The 22,335-nt window shown below is 38.6% G+C and overlaps 1 protein-coding gene across 4 annotated transcripts in view; it reads left to right on the top strand.

Moving 5' to 3' along the window:
* The window catches only part of col14a1b (collagen, type XIV, alpha 1b), a 138,511-nt gene extending 119,165 nt beyond the window's left edge, over positions 1-19,346 (top strand). Inside the window, exons 38-49 of one of the 4 annotated variants that reach the window (XM_075449035.1) lie at positions 7,914-8,009; positions 8,101-8,154; positions 8,535-8,588; positions 9,029-9,082; positions 11,179-11,250; positions 13,342-13,377; positions 13,638-13,704; positions 14,439-14,627; positions 15,400-15,477; positions 15,652-15,807; positions 17,642-17,695; positions 18,946-19,031. In XM_075449035.1, the coding sequence (XP_075305150.1) occupies positions 7,914-8,009; positions 8,101-8,154; positions 8,535-8,588; positions 9,029-9,082; positions 11,179-11,250; positions 13,342-13,377; positions 13,638-13,704; positions 14,439-14,627; positions 15,400-15,477; positions 15,652-15,807; positions 17,642-17,658 (873 nt within the window). In that variant the 3' untranslated portion in view covers positions 17,659-17,695; positions 18,946-19,031. Of the gene's footprint in view, positions 1-7,913; positions 8,010-8,100; positions 8,155-8,534; positions 8,589-9,028; positions 9,083-11,178; positions 11,251-13,341; positions 13,378-13,637; positions 13,705-14,438; positions 14,628-15,399; positions 15,478-15,651; positions 15,808-17,634; positions 17,696-18,906 lie in introns of those variants that run through there. The other 3 variants (XM_075449034.1, XM_075449033.1, XM_075449036.1) reach the window with 3 other exon arrangements.
* Positions 19,347-22,335: the final 2,989 nt, after the last annotated feature.

The raw sequence follows: 22,335 nt of genomic DNA, 5'->3' as shown, positions 1-22,335 counted from the left end.
GTTCTTTATTCAGCAAGTTTTCATCATCGATAGAGTTGTTTTTCTATGTCACAGTGAACAAAGCATGATGTATCGGTCTTTTTAATAGTCTATTCGTCTTTGATCTGTTGGAAACAACTGGTCCAGTTTCCAAAGAGTTTTTCAAAGCTTCACGCATGCCTTCTTTGACAGAAAGAGAGCTTTTCTCTGCTTTGAATTACAAAGTTCAGGCACAGCAGAACAATTTGTGTCTTGATTTATTCAAGCAAGCTTCTCATAAGGTGGTATAAACTGCCTAACAGTTAATAAAGGCGCAATACTCAGCGCAAAGTGTCTGCCATTACAGTGTCATATACTGACTCAATTTACATTTCCACAAAAGTCTTTTATGCTTTTTACTCCATATAAAATATCAGTTATACACTTCAATGAGAGCTTGTTTTGAAATGCCTCTACAGTTTGTCCTTGAACTTTCAGCTCTTATTTCCAGATGTACATACCCATAGGATTTAAACATGGTTTTCTGTGTTGTCTCCGACACTTTCGGCCCTGGCTGCGCACGTTGCTGTGCTGCATGTTATCATTTCAAAATCAAATAATTAAAGTTGGATTTGTTCTGAAACTTGACTCACTTTTTTTTCTTCTTTACTCATTGTAATATAGATGATGTCATATATGAATCGATGATAAAATCATTTTTAGGCAAACATTGTTTCCTACATATTGAAATCTCATCAAATAGTTTGATAACTTCCAAACATTACACACCTCTCTGCTGACATGGAAAGCAGGGAGTCCTTCTTTCACAGATACATTTGTTAGAATTATGAAATGTGGTTTGTGTCCATTTTCCTCCTTGATTGCAGCATTCTGCATATTGGTACCAGATCTTCTGGGAATGTCCTGTCTCCCAGAACCTGCAGTAGAAAAGTAGATGTAATTTGAACAAGTCTTAATCACCAAATTGTCATTACTATGACTTTATTCATATGGTAATGAATCATAATTGGAGGAATGGGACTTAATTTAAATCATTTGTATAAAATAATTATTTTTATTAGTGAAGCAGTCCATTGTTGTTTTATGTTCAATCATTGTATTATTCAGAAGTTGTAAGTCAATTAAAGTCATGTACAATTTTTAATGAGGGAGAAACAAATACAGCATAAATATAGTCAAACAAAAATGTTTTGCTCTTGACTTCAAGCAGAACTGTCCTTTTGTAAAATGTAACGTGTCTTACGTAGTTGTCAGAGGTGATCCATCCACCCATTCCCATTTTGGTTCCCATCCTGTTGACTTGTGCTTGAACTCAGCTTTTAGACCGAGCCACGAGACTTCAGGCTTATTGAACTCTCTGACAAACTCCTAATAATATGACAAAAGGGATAATTATTTGTCCTTATCAATATTGAATATTTGAGTATCATTTTTATTTATACATGCAGTACATAGACATATATTTGCAGATGGGTAGGATCCTCACACTGTGAAAGTACTGTAGTAATTATTATGTTTTGTCTGGCATCGAGTTATTTGACACTACCTGATGGAGTGAGTCGCTTCTCATTCCGTCAACAAATTACAGAGGGTCAAATTATTGATCTGCATGAAGCAAATGAAACATCCAAGGAGATTTCTGAAACTACTAAAACTGGGCTGAGAAATGTCCACTGCGTGAATAAAACCTGGAAGGACAGTAAGGAACCGTTGTCTTTGAGGAAGAAAAATCCCCGACCGGAGATCACTGAAATGTTTGGTGAAATCAACAAAGTCAACAGGAGAACTTATAGCAATGTTTGATTGTGAAAGCAAGAGCATTTCCACACGAACAATGCAAAGAGAGAACTGAAGGTGTTGGGACTAAACAGCTGTGTAGCCTTAAGAAAACTCATCAGTGAGGCTAATCAAAGAAAGGCTTCAGCTTTCCCGGAACATGAAATTTGATCTCTGGGGCAAAGGAAAAGGGTCATGTGATCTGATGGATTCAGATTTACCATGTTTCAGAGGGATGAGAGTTCTTTCAGAGTTCTACCCATCATGCCTAGTGCTTACTGAACAAGCTTGTGGGAGCAACTTTATGATCTGGATTTGGTTCAGTTGGTCAGATCTGCATCATTTTGTCCCCAGATATGAAGCAAGTTGACTACCTAAATATACTGATTATGCTATCAATCGTTTTGTTTGTTTTTTGGGGGAATTTTTTCTACTTCTTTAATGGCATGGACATTTCCAAGATGACAGTGCCAGGATTCAAATGGCTCAGATTGGGAAAGACTGGTTCAGACATATGTTGATGAAGATTCTCGGTCATCCAGGTCATGGTAATCATAAGAACTTCAATAAGGGCACATACACATTAATACTGAAACACACCTGTTCCTCTGGAGTGTTTATGACCACCAGGTCTGCTTCTCTGTTCTGGCAGTCTTTTCTGCTTTCCCCCCACTTTTTCCTCTCCATGGATTTATGGTAACAGCTGCATCCAAATCTTGTCCATCCTTCTGGGCAGCACAATCCTTATTGCCAAACAGTTGCATTTATGTCATTGTCGTACTTGTTAGACTAGATCAAGAAACCTTCAGTTTTACCCAGTTTTTTTTTTCCACTTTCAGTTTTGCCTTGATGTGATGCCAGAGTTTTGTTCTTTTCATATATATATATATATATATATATATATATATATATATCCTCTCAGTTTTGTTGCTTCTCTCCTTTCGGTTTTCTAGCAACATAACACAAACATTCACAAACACAACAGAGGCCCATTTAAAATGTTCTATTTCTTTTTGCTCTTGCACTTGTCTTCTTTAAGTGAAAACTGTATTATTTCTAGTATTCTAGTTTGCAGATTGTGCTGCATTTTCCATTTGATATTTTTTCTTTACCTGCAATTTCTCCCTTGAGCTGCTTTACTACATCTTGCAACCGGCTGTGGTTGTTGCGCAGGTCGTCATATTTCATTTGCAGCTGGTCCTTTCTCAGAGCGGTTAAAGCATCTGATGAGAGATACAAGACAAACAGAAAAATACCCCTATTTAGATAATGCTTTACACAAAACATAGTTGAGCAAAAGTGCAGTACGGTGCAGATAAAAAAAGTATGGAGAGACCAAAAAAGAAATGGCAACACACAGTTCATATGAGGAAAATGATACTCAGTTATAACTTTAGACCCTCCAGTAGTGTATGTATCAGCACTGACTTCTGCATGGATACTCCTAGTTTTGTGTACAAGGATGTTTTAGGGCTGCAGCCTTTGAGCAGTGGGTGGAGTCGTGTGTTGCAAACTGCTGCCTCTTTCAGCTTCTCTGTCTTCTCCGTCCTTGTTGGAGCTGGGAATCCTTGTTTGCTTCACAATTCAATTCAGTTACATTTCACCGATCAGTTATTAGTTGCATCTTGATTTCCTTTTACATCAACCTTGCCAGGAGGCAGAAAAAGCTGTTTCTGTCTCCGTGGCTTCAGTAACTTCTCTTCCCTGTCTTGAAGATGGAGCACAAAGTTGACAGCACCTCATAAATTCTTGACAGATTAGTCAGATTAGTTGTTTTTCTTAAGATTGCAGATGTTTAATGAGAGCAAAAACAGCTAACGTGGTTCCTCATATTAGTTTTATTACTTATTATTTATCATTATCATTTATTACTTAAATAAATAGGCCAATTTAAAATGTTGTTTTTCTTCTTAATCTTGCACTTGTCTTCTTAAAGTGAAAACTGTATTATGTACAGTATTCTGGCTTGCAGATTGTGCTGCATTTTCCATTTGATATTTTTTCTTTACCTCTAATTTCTCCCTTGAGCTGGTTTACTACATCTTGCAACCGGCTGTGGTTGTTGCGCAGGTCGTCGTATTTCATTTGCAGCTGGTCCTTTCTCAGAGTGGTTAAAGCATCTGATGAGAGATACAAGACAAACATACAGAAACAACAAAGCTAAAGGAGAGAGATATCAAAATTTTGTTAAAAAACAAAATTCTCTCCTTTCAGTTTTCTAGCAGCATAACTAAATAAATTGATATCAACAATAATAGTAATGGTAATATAAATTCCTTACAACGGATAGAGACTCCAACCAACAGCAGAATATACATCCCACCCAGAGTCACTGCAGCAGCTTTCAGACTTCTTCTTTTAACAGTTGGAGGATCCTTTCGAGTGCATGCTCCTACAAACACAAATATACACACATATATCTTTAAAGAACACCCTTTTGGATTGTGATTGCTTAAAGTCACTTCCTTTCAAACTATTTGTTACTTGTTCTCAATACAAATATTGAACAATAGATTACTCAGTTCTTGTTATCTAATTTCAATATACGAGCAAGAGTAAACATTAGCTGATTCAGCGACTGCAACGTTCAACATTTCCTCCTTACTTGCTTTTTGTAACCGTAGGTCAGGTCGACACTCTCCAGTCTGTAAGATCTCCACATGACCGTCACCTTCCTCTCGTCTTTTCCCGGGGACTTTTTTCATATACCGCACATTCAAGCTAAGATGCTGTGCAGTCAAATTACCTACAGACATGTTGAAGACCTTGCTCTGTTCAGTGCTCTTAACTGGGTTTCAGTTTTTGTTTTCTGGTTTTGAAGTACACCCGTGAGTCGCTGGACTAACCACAACCACAAATGCATACACAAAGATACTTGTTAGAATAGAGAAGCACCACTAGTGTAAAAACTCACAGTTTATTTAAGAATTCAGTGGTTCTGTCTCTTAAAATACACAGCCTATTAAATGCATTATATGATAATGTATTTATTCTTCATTTGTTAGTTCTATTCATTCATTAATTTCCTGTTCCGGGCATTGAAAAGATAGAAGACAGGAAAGCTGTGTGGGCACATAAAGGTGTGTGTGCAAAGATTAATTTACACCTTTAAAACAGGAAACGTGCTGTTTAAACCAGAAAGTTATTTTTGTTTTGTGTCGCAGGCAGAGTGGCGTCAGTCAAGTTGAGTTTTATTTGACTTTTGTTTTAGTTCAGTTTTAGTTTACTTTTAATGAAGACCCTGAAAATGTGATGAATGTTTCCTGTAGCTACTGACAGTAAACAGAAGTGCTCGCTTTCCAAATTCAGCTGTGGGCAGGAAGCAGTGGTGACGTTTCCACTAGCTCAGTGTAGTGAGACATGAAAAAATAAAATGTGTGACAAATGTTGCCACAGTGAGACACAGACCATGTCACCCTGTCAGGTGAAGTTACTGAATATTGTCATACTGTCTGCACTCTGTGGCAGCTCATCATACTTGGAAATTTCCATGCATATTGTCACATTGCCTGTTGAATATTTGTGGTACTTAATGTGTGTGTGAAAGATATGTCAAAATCTTGAATAAAGGAAGACCTCTTCTGAACAATGCATCAGGAAATTATCTGAAAATTGTGTGCTGTCCCCACTTTTAGTCAGAGCAGTTACATTTTGAACTTTTATGCACTGAAACAAAGCAGTGAATTTTACCATCCGTATTAGACAGAGTTCCTTTGCTTTGTGGTGTTAAAGCCACATTTCCTTGTTCTGTAGCTGTGTGCTGGTTTGGTTGCTGGGCCACAATAAAACAACCTGCTTTCGGTCTAAGATCCCCCTTTTAGTAATTCTTAATTGTAGTAACTCTAAAATGACTGACTGGCTACAGTGCAAATAGTATGCAGGTATAATATAAAGACAGTAAGTGGCAAAGTGCATAGAACACCACATCCTTCCCTTTGTTAGAGGTTTTTGTATAAAGAAAAAAATAAAAGTGGTGAGCTTGTGGTGATGGTAGATATTCTTGTTTGTGGTGTTGCCCTGAGTGGGTGTCAGGGCGGGGTGTGTCCAAAAACCCTGCAAAGCCATGACACATAAGCTTGTTGCCTTTATTCTGCTTGCTTTGACAGAACAAATAAATATCTAACAACTCAGCAATCCCTTGATGGCTCAATTTAAGTTACAGTACCTTCAAGTTTACATAAGTGACATAATTAAGTGTAAACAGAATGCAAACTGAGGTATAATAGGAGACCATAGAACAAATGTGAATCTTCACAATGTTGTTCTTGTTCCTCATTTGCAAAATAATTACATGTTTAAAAGTAAGACAACAAATGATATTACACATTTGACTTCTTTAACTTGATACTCCATAACAAATCACTTATCAGGGACAATTTACAAAGTAAATAGTATGTTTTTTTCTTTTTTACCTTTTCTGTACAGTTTATTTCTGGACAAACAGTATTTTTGTATTTTTTCTCCTGTAATGAAAGAGAACTACATACTCTGAGCTTTATTGTGTTTCTACACACTCAAATGAAGCTTTTCAGTTTCTTTTCTCATGATTGACTTTATGAGACAGATCTGTAGGAAGAACAGTTTGTGGAAAGAAAGATATTTGCACATGGTAACAAATCCAGTGCTTTGAGCTGTTTTCGGTGTGCATTCAGTTCCCATTTGTATCAGTGTAGGCTTTGGAATCGAGCTCAGGGTTCACATTTACTCCTTTTTTTTCACACCCTGGTGCTGGTGTAGGATTTTGCATGTATTATAAGAAACACTCATAACATAATTTTGGCTGACACACACTTCTGTTGAACAACTGCAGCTGGTTTAGTTGAAGATTTTTTTATTTCAGAATTACTTCCATAAAAGAATATTAACTCACTGGTGTCCTCGTGAGGTGCCACGTGAGACTGCACGTTCATCTTCTTATTCAAGATTCCACATCATCAACTTCTGTGACATTTGATCTCTAAAATAAACCAAATACAAACTGAGGATGAGCTGGCAAGAAAGCAGTTCAGATTCTTTTGACTTGAATTGTGAGACAGAAAGCATTGGAAATGAAAGGTGTTTATTTATATTCATGAATTTGTATTTCTGCTGTCAGTTAGAATCAATGACCTTGATAAAAAGAAGTATAATGAATATTTTCATCCATTTATCCATGTCCATCAGGCCGTCCACCTTTTCCAGACCAATCCAGGATTCTCCAGGATAACTCGGCTTGCTAAAAAGTTCCTTTACAATATTTTAAGGAGGCAAATAATAATCATTACATTTCTACACAACAATGTTTTTTCATATTATCACAATTTTTTTTCTCATCTACTTTGTTTGAAGCCTGATAATAACAATAACTTTTACCAGTTTACACATTATATCTGAATTTATGAAAGACTTGTTTGAGGAACATGACAAAGAGTCCAAGACGGTGACTTGGCCTTGAAATTTCCTTTCCTTAAGAGGCTGGATTGTCACAAGGTTTTCCAGATCAAAATCATGTGAACCACACTGACACATTGGCAGGTTATAGGTGTGACACTGTTAGCTGTTTCAGACAATTCGTATTTTTATAAAAGTTTTGCCCTCTTCTTAATGGATTCTGTTAAGGATTTCCCACATAATTCTTTAAAATCATTAATCTGGCGTCAGGTTACAAACTCTTGCTCACACTAACCATCTGTGAGATGTGATGGAAACGCAGGTCCACTCTGCAACTTGTAATCAATAAAGGATCTGCTGTTAATTCTGCTGCCTGATACTGATGGACACCTTCAAAGGTACTGTGGGGTTCGCACCTCCATGAGTCAGAATTGTTTTGGCAGCCTGAACCAAACAAATGTGACTATTTATTAGTCTACTGTAGGAAAAGAACAGCTATGCATTTAACCCCAACTTGAAAAAAATCCCATTGACCAGCCTTGAAGTAGATTTTAGATGAGTTCAACTAGTTTTACAGTTTTTAATACAATGAAAGATAGTTTTATTCATGAATATTGTGATTGTACTATCTGGATTGTTTTTTTGGATCATTTGGTTAAACTCACATTAGCGTAACCAATCATTAATGACCTTTTAGGAAACACATGACCAGTCACAGCTGTGTCCTCACAACAGGCTTCAGAAGCTGATGTGCATCCTCTTTGTGTCCTGGGTCTCTTTCTCTTCAGGGGCCGGCCGGGGCTGTTGGAGATGTAGGTTTACCGGGACCTCAGGGACCCCCTGGGCCACAAGGGCCAAGTGGGCGCTCCATCATTGGACCACCGGTAGGACACGTGGCAACTGTCCTCGACTTTTCCGTCTTAGTGTCATCACATTTCTTAAAGGCACACTTTAAATGTTTCATTTTATCTGCAGGGGGCTCCAGGAGAGAAGGGGCAGAAAGGTGAAACTGGACAACAAGGATCACAGGTGATAACTTTGTTTAATCTGGGATTATGCAGAGATATGACAGTTGATTTAAAGCACTGGAAGAATTCGACATGTTCAGCATCTAAGTTATGCTGTGATAAAGGATTTAATCTTTCTTTGAGCTTTTGAGTTTTTAAGTCTCCCAAATGCATAAACATAAGTTTTTTCAGTAGAAAAGATATTAATAATTAAAATTGTCAGAATATTTGGCAGAGCACCTCTTCAGGTCTGTTATTTGAAAAAGAGCCTGGACCAAGTAAAACCACTAATACTGTCATTAATAAGTTTGATAAGTTTAATTTCTACTGTTTGACCGAGCAAATAATTTGTGAAAATATTGAGATTTAGAGTTGAATGTGACCTCTGCTCCTCTGTTTCAGGGAGTTGCTGGAAGACCTGGAGTTCAGGGGAGAGAAGGATCTTCAGGACCCAGAGTGAGTCTGAACATACAAATATCGCACCCAGTCACGTTAATTCTATAAATGCTGGAAATGTTAAAAGAACAGCTTGAATGTTTCTGGTTTGATTCACAACATCTCGTGTCCACCACAGCTGTGGTAGTAGGGGTGACGGTAGTTGCTCCTGTTTTATCGTCTGTTGCCCCAGGTTACCACCTCCCATCACTGGCTCTATTACTACCAGCAGAAATATTATTTCCACATTGTTGCTTCTTACTTTAGGAATAGCAGTTTTTACTGAACACTTCTTAAAGTCTATTTTCAAAATACTTTGAAACTGAATTTAAAGACAAAGAGACCTTTTTGAAGCAACAAGTAAGTTGGAGAAATGCACAAGCACGAGCAGCCAACTCTAAACACTTTATTCCCACATTGACGTAGGTGTTAGGTTTCAACATTTACTTTTGCTTTCACAGGGACTTACAGGCAAAGATGGCCCACCGGGCAGACAGGGACCCCCCGGACCAATTGTAAGTCATGAAGCATTCATCTGTTATGTGTGTGATTTGTTAAAGGAGACAAAGGGAAACTTGTGAGTTATAGTCCCAGGTTCTACCTGTAGACATCAGTGTTAATTTCGTCAGCTTTTTTAAATTTAGTCTTAGTCTTAGTCACAATGTCGAAAATCAATTTTAGTCTTAGTCAAATTGTAGTCATTTTAGTCATTTTAGTCAACACTGTGCAGAATAGAACTTCTCCACACACTGCTTCTCTTTTTTACATATATCACACCACCACCGGCATCGGCGGCATGATCAATCATTATCATGCAGGTTGTTTTGTTGTCCTTCGCGTTGTAAACGAAATGGCTCCACACATCCAGGCGTTGTTTTCGCCCAGCTCCAACAAACCGTACACCGGTATCCGAGCCCGACGCCATGACTGCACTGCAAAGTTAAACTAGCTACGGTTAAGTTATAGCTAGCTACCGGCTACGTTACTTGACCAGGGAAGGGCCTAAACTCAACTGAACTCGACTCACTGAACTACTACGGATTGAGCCGCGCGAGGCACTGTGGGACAGGTGCCGTGCAGGGACAAACAGGGCAACAGCGCGTAATCTTCTATGAAGTTCAAGAAACACTTATATTAACAATTACAAATTAATTATAAACAATTACATTTTTTAATGTCCATTCGTCCATGGCTTGTAAATTTCGTCTCGTCTTAGTCTCGTTCACGAAAATCATTTTTTATTCTCGTCATATTTTTATTTTCTGGAAGCAATTTTGTGCGTCATCGTCTCGTCATCGTCACGGGAAAAAGGGGCGTTCACGAAATATTTTCGTCATCGTCCTGGTTGACGAAATTAACACTGGTAGACATGTAAAGTTAACTTTAACTGAAGCTGTTACAGGAGACGATTATCATGGATTAGGGTAGTAGAATAAGTAGTATATAATATCCCTAAAATAATCAAAGATTCTGTACTAAAACCACTACTGAGAGCAGAATCTGTCACTAAATCCACAAAAGCAGAGCTCTATCATGCAAAGCAAAGTCACAACGACAGCTTTTAGTGTCTGTGATGGTGTGGCATTAATGACCGGGACCTGGTGAAGGCATCTGTGAAGGCGCCATTAATGCTGGACGATATATACAGGTGTCTGAGTCACATATACTGCCATCAGGAGGATGTCTTTGTTCAGGAAAGACCTTGTTTAACTCTGCAGGTATTACAACAGCGTGGCTCTGAAATAAAAAGTCCAGGTGCTGAACTGGCACATTTGTGCCATTTTGAATGTGTTGAGCAGCAGAAATCCAGCAAGAGTGGGAAAATATTAAAAAAATTTTAAGACGACAGCTGTTTGTTGTCTCAATACCCAAAGTCGATCATTAAAAATTATCATGTAATTCTGCACTACCACTTTACAGAGCTCATTTTTCAGAGACTACACTGGATGCTGTGATAGTAATCCGACCTAAACCATTTATACTACTTGCTTTAGCTATGTAATGGTTAAAGAGAGCGTATGCTATGCTATTACTTTTTCAAATTTTGATACTTCTACCACAAGATGTCACCCCACCCATTTGTGAAAAAAAGCACTGATGCTGATTATTATTGCCCCAAAGAAGTAATAAAAAAGAAAAAAATACTCCTATACTTATTTCTATTGTCAGCACTTCTAATGTTAATTCTTTGAAAAGCAGGAGACATGAACAAATGAATAGAGAAAAATTAAAAAATCAGCTTTTTTGTGATCAAAAGACCCTTTTTTGATCACAAACGTTGACCATGTCCTGGTTTGTGAGATCAGGAAGAAATGACAGTGAAGAAATACACATTTGATTACATGGATTTGGTCTCATTTGTAAGTTACTGAAACCTGCTTGGAAAAACGAAACTTCTTGCAAGTATTTGTTTGCTGGTATGATTGAGCTTGAGGAAGTTATTTGATTGCTTTCACTGTGACACAAACCACATTTTGCAAAATTATCACACATCTGAGTCTTCACTTCTCTAAATGAAATAAACCGATGGACAATCAGATAAGGAGGAGTGCAGGATTGTTGCGCTGCATTGCAGAGTATAACAGGATTTCTTTCCTCTCTGTGTGTTCAGGGGACTCCAGGAGCTCCAGGATCCCCAGGAAACACAGGCCCTCAAGGAAAACAAGGAGAACTGGGACCACCGGTGAGACAGGAGATAATGCAACAGAGCTGTCTCTGCTCATTCACCCCTCTCCTACCTGATCTCGGTTTTACGCCGTGTGTTTTGTTGTGTATTTCTCATCACTTTTCCCAAAAATACTGACAAAAAATGTGGAGGGAGCAGGAAGTGGTGTCAGTCAGACTTTAGAGTCTGTCAGCCGAACACAGAGAGGTGACCAAAGTGTCTGTCAGAGGGATTAGCAGCTTCCTGTCTGACAGTCTGTAGGCCTGTTTGACACACACAGTGAAAATTAATGCACACAGAAGTGTAATAATGTTGACACCTGAAAGACACCATTTGTGAAAAAGAAATACTTTTGACCAAACCCCAACTTTAGACAGTTAAACCCATTCTGTGCTGCTTAAAACAGATCCTCAGAAGAAGAAGCAGTCGGTGCCATTATCCTTCTCTCAGCTGTTTTTGCTGCACAAATAACTACTAATGTTAGTTTCCAACTTAATTATTTCGTAATAGAATCTCAGCTGCATTATAATTCTCTTTTTAAATACATTTCACTGGTTGAGTGAGTCCCCTAATGAGGATTTTGAGGTATCTTACTCTCCCTCACTCTATTATGCATGAAAAAAGATGGAGACCTTAAAGGGATTTGTAGTATTTGACTTTGTTCTAATGTACCAAACTGAGCCCAAAGAGAAAAACCAGGCGATTCACTAGTTAAATGTTTTGAGAAACAGAACATTAAAATGCACCTGATGATTCGGTGTTCAGAGCAGCTCCGCCTCCATTACTGTGAGTGTGAGCCAAGCTTTCATTGGCCCTCAGGTACTAATATGAGTTCAGTCTGTTGAGGTATTGTTAGCCACCTTAGCAGCATCGAACATGTCTTCTGAGACTGTTTTGTTTGGGACATTTTACCTCACTGCTTGAGTGAAAGTAAATCACATTTCGATTTCTTCTCCTAAAAGAAACGAGACTCCACGGGAGGCCAAACGGGCAACTGGTAAATTACTTTTGCGTCTTTGTGATAAATTATTGCCAAGCAGGTAATTACAGGTGTGTGGGTGGACTGCAGAGAACACTCATCAGATAACTATTGTCAGTTTCAGGCCTTAATGATGACTTAGTGGAGGAAAATGTACAGTCGAGTTCTGGTTAACAGGGCTGTTTGTAAAAGGTTGTCACTTAAGGCGAGACACTACAGGTGAATAGGGTAATATTTTAAAATAATAGATATCACCATGAAACTTCCTCAGTTGATTACTTATACAAGTATGAAAAAAAAATGTATTACAAGTTTTAGAAATTTGTATGTTTAATTATGCAAATGAGGCATTATCTCATTAAATATGCACACATTTGCATATATTTCCAGAAGCTAGATCTGAACATATGATAAACATTTGTTTTGTAACAAAGAAAATATCAAATTAAGTAAGTTTTAACTATCTGTTACATGTTTTATTATCTCTGGATTCTGTCTGAATCCCATTTAATCATGTGGAAATGTTTCTACATAACTACTGCAGGTATTTGCTGTTACCTTTTCTACAAGTTTTACTTTAGAAAAAAGCACCAAGGCTACTCTGTGTTCAGTGTTTGTTCTGTTGGCTCAAACACGGTTTGGTAATTATTAATTGAATGGCTAGTTTTGTGCGTAGCTGCATTTTTGTTCTATCTCTCATTTTCTTTGCTGTTTTTATTTATTTTTACTCAGGATTAAAATGCCAAACATCATATCAAAACTATTTATTTCCACTTGATTCAGAATATGTCATTCACATCTGAGGTGGGAAACCTCAAAAAAAAAGTTGTTAAAAACAAGTCTATGGGTTGTAGTTAGATTCATATCTATTTTTGTAGAGATGACAACATACCCCTGAGTCCCTAATCTAACCTGGAAAGCAAATATGGGAAAACAATTCAGCCAGAGTTTGGAAAATCACTGTTATCTGTGATGTAAACCAGTCTTGTGGTTGGAAATGAAGATGAAACGAATGCCCTGACTGCAGAATGTATCCCCTTTCATAAACCCGGTTAAACATGTTTCTTTTAAGTTCTTACTTATGGAATCTTTTGTTGACTTTTCTTTTCATCAATTCTTTTTTGTTGCAGGGTCCTGCTGGAAGCAAGGGGGAGAAGGGTGAACGGGTGAGTGTCCTTCAGGCATATACGTTGTTTTTTTTAACCATATTTAGCACGATTGCACAATCAAAACCCCAGCCAGGTATCACCCTTCCTTGGTTCCAAAGACTTAATTTGCCTACTTTTGCTTCTCAAAATCGTAACATGTCTACAATTCCTGTTATATGAAACTGTCATGCACGAGAGAAAAGGTAGTACAAGCGTGTGAAGTGCCTGGACCTGACCTAAAGTGGATTAAACAAACAGTACTTTGCTTGTGTCTTCAGGGTGACCTCCAGTCTACAGCATCAGTTCAGGACATCGCCCGGCAGGTCTGTGAGCAGCTGATCCAAAGTGAGTAACACTTGCTTTTTGACTTTCACTTTAAACTGTAAATACCAACAAATATAAGATTAAAACATAAAACATCATTTACCAAATATTCATCATCTTGTTTCACAGGCTTTTCGTGATATACACTTAGAGCCAAAACGTTCTGATCACAGATAAGTTGGAAGTTCGGTGTTGCAGCATAACCTCCCAACACTCAAACACTGATGTGACTCATGTCAGAACTGCTCAGGTCTTCACAGCCGCTTATCTCTCCAGCATCCACCGCTTCCCTCACGTGCAGGATGTACCATTTATTTATTAATTTTTTGGGCTTTTTATGCCTTTATTAGATAGGGCAGTGTAGAGAGACAGGAATCATGTGGCAGAGAGAGGTGGAACAACACACAGCAAAGGGCCGCGGAACCGGGGCCAGCTGCAGCAAGGACTATAATAGTCTCTTGTACATGGGGCGCCTGCTGTAGCCACTACGCCACAGACCGCCCCGGATGTACCATATTTCAATGCCATTTACACGATTTAGATTGTCCTCAGTGTTTTGGCTCTTTAATCAATAACTTACTTGTAACTTTATACTGTATTCTGTTTGTGTTCCTCTCAGAGCTTCAGTATCCGTTGCTTAAGCTGTATTTAATCTGCAGATCTTCTGTGTTGGTAGATTTGTTCTTATTCCTCCAGTGTGGCTCAAAATGTGAAAATTCTTCTGTTTGTTTGTTTGTTTTTTTATGTTCTTTTAGGCCACATGGCGCGCTACAACTCCATCCTTAACCAAGTGCCCAGTCCCCCGGTGTCCATCCGCACAGTGCCTGGACCCCCTGGAGAGCCTGGCCGACAGGGATCTCCAGGAACCCAGGGCGAACAGGGGCCACCAGGAAGACCGGGCTTCCCAGGACAGAACGGGCAGAATGGGAACCCAGGAGAAAGAGGTAAGGAAGTCAAAAAGGACTGTAAGGGGAGAACGGTGAGACAATGAGAGCAACACGGCTTTAAATAGGCAAGTTTCTGACCTCAGTCAGTATCACAGCGGGTTTTTTGTCTTGTGGGTTTTGTTGAACCAAAACCAGCTCTGATGCTGTGAGTTGTGTGTTACCAGAGAATGTAACAGCGCACCTCAGCCACACTCGTGGGAAAGAATGTTGTCACCAGTGGTTAACAATGCTTTTTTGGACTCGGTGCAATAACTCTTTAAAATGCCCGTTCATGTACAGGTCAAATATAGTAATAATGGGGTTAACAAGAGGATGTTCCCATTTCCACATGCTATGTTGCTCATATTGCTGCAACACCTTTTCTCACATTTTAGCTAAAATGCTCTTTTTTTTAGCGCTTGTCCCTTTAAGGCCTCTCTCCTGAAAGGCCCAAATGTGGCATGGTGGTGGGAGTCGGCTGTGGCTCCCAAGCAAGATAAATCCAAATGTGTTTCATAATGATGACATTAGGTTAGGGAATATAAAGCAGGAGTACAAACAAGGTGTTTGTGGCAGATCAGGAACTATTTCTTCTGTGTACGAAAATAACAATTCATGTGGAAAGCCAAAAGTCATAATATGAAAACACTTTAAAATTCAGTGGAAGAATAAAGAAATGCACCAACACATTCTAAGAGAAGTCCAGATTAAGATCTTTAACATATTGTAAGTGTTTAGAAATCTAAATGACTGCATCTTGCTACACTTTTTTATTTCTGTTTGAATGTAGGTCAAACAGGAGAAAAGGGTGAGAAGGGATCTTCAGGTGTTGGTGTCCAAGGCCCAAGAGGACCTCCAGGACCTCCTGGTAAATAAACCCAGACCAAGCCATCATTTATAATTCCACAGAACCTCTTAGAGGAATTTTCAGACGTATTTACATCGTAATGGTTATCATACAGTGAGGAAGGCGCTAAATATTTCCTACAGAGTAAAGATTTGTAGTTTGTCTACTGAAATATTTTCCATCATTTTCCCTCAGGTTCCCAAGGACAGGGCAGACCTGGCAGCCAGGGCACATCAGGGCGACCTGGAAATCCTGGAACTCCTGGTCGTTCCGGAGTTCCCGGACCAGTTGGCCCTCCAGGGCCTCCGGGATACTGCGACCAGAACTCCTGTGTGGGCTACAATGTTGGAGGTATGTAGGGTCTGAAATGATAACTGTGATGCATCCTCTAAAAACACTGATGCTGAAGTAGGTCTGAGTTAATCTTCCTGTCAGACAAATTATTCTTCAACACCAATCTTATTATAATCGACACGGAACCTTAAAACTTGACTTTGCCTCTGTTGTATGTAATCATGATGACTTTCAACAGCAAATATCTTACTTCAGTCCCATTTAAACGTGTTGATAGTTTGAACTGTATATCTAAGCATGAAAGCATTTCAATGCTGCTCGTGTCTTTTGGATTGAGGGTCATCAGGTGAAGTGTTTAATTCATTTGGATGCTTTTCGTGTTGAAAAGCTGAGTTAAACAGGCCGCATGTTTTTGAAGTTTTCCTTCCCACGCTCAGTGTATTTGAAAGTGAAGCATGAAACACCTTGAAATACACTCACTGTTAAGATACAGAATTCTGTTTTACTGTCGGTCTGCATGTGTGTGTTCAGGCTGCATCTCTGAAGCATACCAGAAATTCATCTCCTTAGTGTGTTATTCTTATTTTCTTATGTATTTTTTCCTAATGAGAAATAATGATAATCATCCAAACAAGAAAATACCTTAAAGCATCAACTCTGAGGAAAATTAGCTTGTACTCACCTAAAACATTATACAGATAACAAAGAGAACACGTGCTGGAACTGTTTCTGTTAACATTCAGCAAAATGGCATTTAGGGCAACTTCAGCTTCCTTTTAGAACAGTTCACTCATCAGCTGATGACACACATATTTTTAGATTCAATTAGAAAAGTCTCACGTCCACCCTCATAAAACTACTTGACAGTTTAGAATAATTCCCTATTTATATTTGTATATTTGACATGAAATGCTGCCTGCAAATTTGACATGATTTTAAAAGTGCTAAAATATAGAATAAACTGTTTATTTAGGACAATGTTTAGATCCACCAAATCCATCAAGTTATAAGAACTGTAGTTCCAAAGCATCTATCATGATTGTCCCTAAAAGAAAAAGAAAAAAACAGTTTTTAACAAAGTACTTATTAGCATTATTATAGCATTAGCATTATAATAGCATTATAAACGTATTTTCATATGTTTCAGATTTGTCAAGCAAGGCTTAAGGTCTTGAACTTATCCAAGAAATGTTCCAAAAAGCCCTCTCTGAAACCAGGAAACATCATTTCTATGCTCATTTTTTGTGCAAACACAACATACTCATTGAGATACACACAAATGAGTGTTTTATGCAACTGTTGGCAAGAAAGTGAATGTTTGGCAAAATTGAAAAGTTTCAATTTGACATGAGTTAGGATTGTGGATGAGATGTCATTTCTGGAACAATTTGATCAGATTAGTCAGCACTCATTGCTGACTGGTGATGAATAGGGTGGACCAACATTTTGAGTTTTGTTTGGCCACTCTTGAATGCCTTGCTGCAGTGAGTGTTTGTTCTGCATCAGCAAACCGTTATCACACAGTAACAAACCATAGCTGAATTCTGCATCTCAACATGTTTTAGCTAAACTCTGGTGTTGAATCACTCTGATGAAATGAGTGTGGGTTTAGTCGGATACTAAGATGATGCTCCATGAAGGGTTTTCTGAAATTTACACCATTTAAAACACGGGTAGACAGAATTGCCTCGGGAAAATATATTTTAACAACTTCACAGCGAGCGAAAAGGCTTCCCCGCATGCTTCCAAAGTATTCTGTGGAGTCCACTGTGTTTGATTCTCGCCATATGCATCCATCAGCAAACACTTAAACCACAGAAAACCCTGCAGGAATCATCTTTAGCTTTTTAAATGCATGACTGTGTTCATCTTTAATGTGTTGAGGTTAAAGGTCACACAGCAGCCTAAACGGCACTGTACAGCTTGCAGCCTGCAAAGACGTCATGTGAGTAACGGCTGCATGTTGTAATCATTCTTCTGTTCGTCTGTGTGTGTGTGTCTGTGTGTCTGTACATCTGGATGCCCACAATCCCCTCGTCTTACGATTTTTGTTCTTAACCAGCACAGCATTATGGTGACTACTGAGCCATGTTCACAAATACTCAAAGCAACAACAACGTGGAGTCGAAGCTTTAAGTGCTGCAAAGGCTGCCAAATACTGGAGGTGGTGTCAGTGTATGAGCCTTAACCACACATGAATATTACATCAAGTACATAGAACCACTCTAATTCCTTAAGAAAGAAAGTATTTGCTTCTTTGTCATACTTGTTAGAAACCTGAACATCTTCAGGTATCGGCTGTAGATATGACATTTTGTCCCTGGGCTGTAGAAACTGTAGTAGGAATTTATTATGATTTCTGGCTTATATAGACAAATGAAAACAATTTGAGTTGCATATCACTTGTAAAGCTTTATCTCATATAGTTCACACATATGCTTTGATATAGAAAATATAGATGGAAATTGTTAGATGGAATATCAAAATATTTATTTTTAACAGTACTGAGCCCAGACATGTCATGAACCTGCACTGACACAATCATCCTTTCCTGACTTTTCTTCTAGATAATGATCTTCCGGCGCCTCTTTTTTGATCCACAGGCTTCACTGATTAATACCAACTCTTGTAACCCAAATCACCTCTACAGAGCAACTAAAAGCTCCTATGCAAGGCAGAATTTGTTAAATGTTATGCACGTTTTAACTAAATTAAGTATCATGAAACCTTTTATATTAAAGATAAGACTTGAAGACATTAAATTTATTTTACTTTTGACAAATTAAATGTCAGCTGATGAATAACAAATCTAATTCTTGCTGTATATAACTCAAACATTGTTGCTTATTCTAACTTTTAACTTGAAGCTTTGTGTCAAGAACTTCCTTCTAACTGCTTTAAGTATCATTACTCTGTAACCATGGTAATCATAGCTTGGTAATCTTTGGTAACCCTTGTCTCTCCATGTCTCTTGCTCCTTCCTTCTTATCCAAACCCCTTCTTCCCGCTAACCAAATCAAAAACAAAAAAAAATCTCTCCAAAACACTTTTTCCTGTGGTGGCGGGGTCGTCCATCTTTGCGTTGGGCTTTCACTGACTGTCCGCCTCTCTGACTGGGTGCTGGTTGGCTCATTGCCTGGTTGGCTGGCAACGTAGAAGGTGAAGATATCACTGACCGTGGCGCTGTCCCCCCAGTCCAACTGCCGTCCAACGTCTTCCAAAACTACGGCGAGGTCGAGGAGGACGACCCATACCGCTACTACCAACCTAACTACCCAGCCCCGCAGCCCGTGTCGCCCGATGACCCCGCGCTTGCACTTGAAGACATCGAGCTGAGGTCTCCCGGTGTGCACCGAAGCTCCCGGAGCGTAGCTGCGGAAGGAGAGAAAGTTGGGCCCAAGAGGAGACTAAAGAGAAGTGGGAAGATGCTGCCTGGACTAACTAACTGAAAGGAGACAATTGGAGGACAGAGGGCTGCTTGCTGTTTCTGATTGGGCGGCTTGGGGCCGTTATGAACTAATCAACAAGTGCCTGATGTAGAGGATTTCTTATGGACATTGTAAAGGAAACGGGATGGGGTTTGAGGATGGGACTATTTTAACTCATATCCTATTCAATTAAGTTCAAGAAAACAGATTTATGTAGTTTTATCAATTTTTTTGTTGTTGTTGTTGTTTATTTGTCCTTTTGTCCCCCCACCTGCTTGGTTAAGTGCCTCCTAATGGTCTAGCAAGTATTACAACCTTGTGCTTTTTCATCTTTTTTATACCTTGTGCTTGAAGGTCCCATGGCGAACTGCTGAGCATCACCGTCATTCTCATTCTTTAATCCCTGTTAGTGTTGGAAGGTATTACTTCAGCCTTTCATTTTTTATCGTTAACCAGTAAAAATGTGATACCCTAAGTTACAAAATCCATATTTTCCTGAAATAGATGTAATGTGGTATGTTGTCCATGTTTGCATCACGTTGTGTTGTTAGAACTTCCGTCTTTTGGTTTAGAAGGCTCCTAAACTTCACAATCAGGCACTTTGTCTGACTTCTGAACAATTATTTATATAGTTTTGCATGTTTTTTTGTCTTCATTTGTAGTCTGACGTGTTGTTTTCTGGTCTCACAGAGCCACAGACACATCTTACTGCTACACATAGAGGATTTGTTTCAGGAGCAGTTATTGTTACAGTATGAAGCTTTATCTGATGTTGCTCTGTGTTTGAGAAGGCGGATGAAACCTTACGTTTTTTTAATCCACACAATAATAGTTTACTTCATGAGAGAGACATTATGTTTGTGTCTAAATGTGTTCAGTTCTTCAACAGAATCTGCTGGGTGGCATGGCGAAGGATCAGTTTCAGTCAGTGAAGCAGAAAGCAAATGAAACAAATACCGTTTCATTTTTAACATCTGTTTCTTACCCTGTATTTTCTATTTCCCTTTTTCTTAATTATTCCTTCAACTCAGCCTGTTACAAGGTGAAAAATGTATTATTGACCTTATTCAGACTAAAACTGACGCCATCTTTTCCAGGACAAAACTAGAGGATTTGCGTTCATTTTTTTGTTGTTATATGTAGAAACCAGAAACCGACTTGACGAAAGAAACTCGACTCACTCAATCTGAACTTGAAATTGCTTTGAATTAATTTATGTTTTTGAGTTATTAAATTAGTTTACTGCTTGTTACCCATTTTAAATTTCTTTTTTTTTTGGAAGAGGGTGCATTTATTCACCCCTGGATATGATGTTTTCTCTTTCAGAGTGAATAAATTGATCCAGAATTTTAAGCACACTTTCAAATTGTTCAAATCTCCTCTTAGTTCAGTCAGTTCAGGAGAGCCTCTAACCATGATGTTTAAAAAATAAATTCAAGAAAATAATTTATTTTCCACTTGGTGGTGTTTTTTTTCTCCAGAACAATTGTAAACGTTGGTTTTGTGCGTGTGTGTGTGTGTGTGTGTGTGTGTGTGGACTGGAATATGTGTTGGTCCTTCAGCAGGAGATTTGACTGAACTGTGAGGTTCTAATTAAACTTCATCTGAGCAGGAAGCTTTCAGGTAAGCATGGATGTCTTGCTGCAAGATCCAGGAAGCTGATTGGAAACCTGCAGGATAGCTGGACCCCCTGGCTCAACCTCAGCTCTGCTTTCAACTCTCACTAAGCTAAGACCAGGTTATAAATATAAAAACATTTGAGTTAAATTACCAGTAGGAGGGGAAACTAGTCAACTGTGGTGGGTCTGACTTGACTTCAGTATTACACCTGACCCTCAACTGTCATTGAAATGAATACTTAAAGATTGAAGCTTAAAGCTTATATACATGTTTCCTTAGTCAATCCAAACTGTTGTTTAACCTCAAACCGAAATGTTTAAAGTGAACATGACATTATGTTTTCAGTCATTTCATTCTTAGTCTTGTATATCTCAGCGAGCAAAGCCATCCAAAGAGAAAAATCACATAACATAAATAATCTGACAAACGTTTTTCGGGAAATATTTTGGATTTTACAGTGCAGATAGTATAGTAACAAACAGAAACCTTTGGTTTACTTTGTACATAACAGCCGTCTTACTCAACAACAACAACAAATCTGACCAATTTGTTTGTTACTCACCCAAATTGGGCAGCGAAAGCATCGCATACAGGTGTAGCAGGGGTAAAAAAGGAAAAAGATTACACAGGAAATGCACAGATTAGTCCTTTACTGCCTGGACAGGAACAGGAGGGAGATGGAAGAAATCAGGCACACCTGTGAGCAGCAGGTGAGAGAAGAACCAACGAAGGGAACCTGGAGCAGCAACATATACAGCAGGCAGAGTGGGCAAAAGAAAAGACCGATAATAAATTCTAATCCAGCATCTGAACATATTTTGCAACCATAGTAATATGTACCTCAAAACACGAAAGAATAAGAAGTTGCATTTTGAAAAGGACCTTCCTTTCCAAGCCTCTTTGATGGAGTGTGGGAGTCAAACTGTTCCCTGGAGCAGATCTTGATGACCCTGACCTGAGAGCTTTTAGGTCTACAGTGTGTGAAGATTGAATTTGATTTAAATCCTGCAATTCAGTCACCGTTTTTAAATTTGTCTTCTTCGGTCCACAGCTGATCTTTTTTCAAAGTGACTGAAATGCCTGGTTTTAGTTATTTAACAATAGAAAGATCTGAATGAAATTATTCAATTTTATAATTCTTTTGTGGAAAGCTGGAATTACTTTTCTTCGTGTGCAGAATGAAATTTTGCCATCACGTAATTAAAGTGCTCTCTACTTCATGTTCTTACTGTCCTCTTGAACTAGCATGTGTGTATCTGACTGTTTCCTGTTTCTAACTGAAATATCCAGTGAGAACAGGAACCAAACAAAAGCAGGAGCATAAAATGTATATAATGTAGGAAATACTAAAGATGCAGCCCGCTGTTTTGTGCATGGGCAACTCACCTCCCAGCCGGGCCAAGGTCAGACTGCTGCTCTTATTCTATTCCGTCTTTATGGGCCTTTATCCTGTATTTTACTTCAAATCTAGTGCAGGTGGAATTTCTGCTGGCATCTCTCAGGGCAAAAATAACTCAGCAGGCTTCACTGTCTCTCT

Source organism: Odontesthes bonariensis, chromosome 18 (genome assembly GCF_027942865.1).
Source record: "Odontesthes bonariensis isolate fOdoBon6 chromosome 18, fOdoBon6.hap1, whole genome shotgun sequence".
In the NCBI taxonomy this organism is placed as follows: domain Eukaryota; kingdom Metazoa; phylum Chordata; class Actinopteri; order Atheriniformes; family Atherinopsidae; genus Odontesthes; species Odontesthes bonariensis.
Note: the sequence above shows the minus strand (reverse complement) of the source record. Positions and strands in the feature narration are given on the sequence as shown.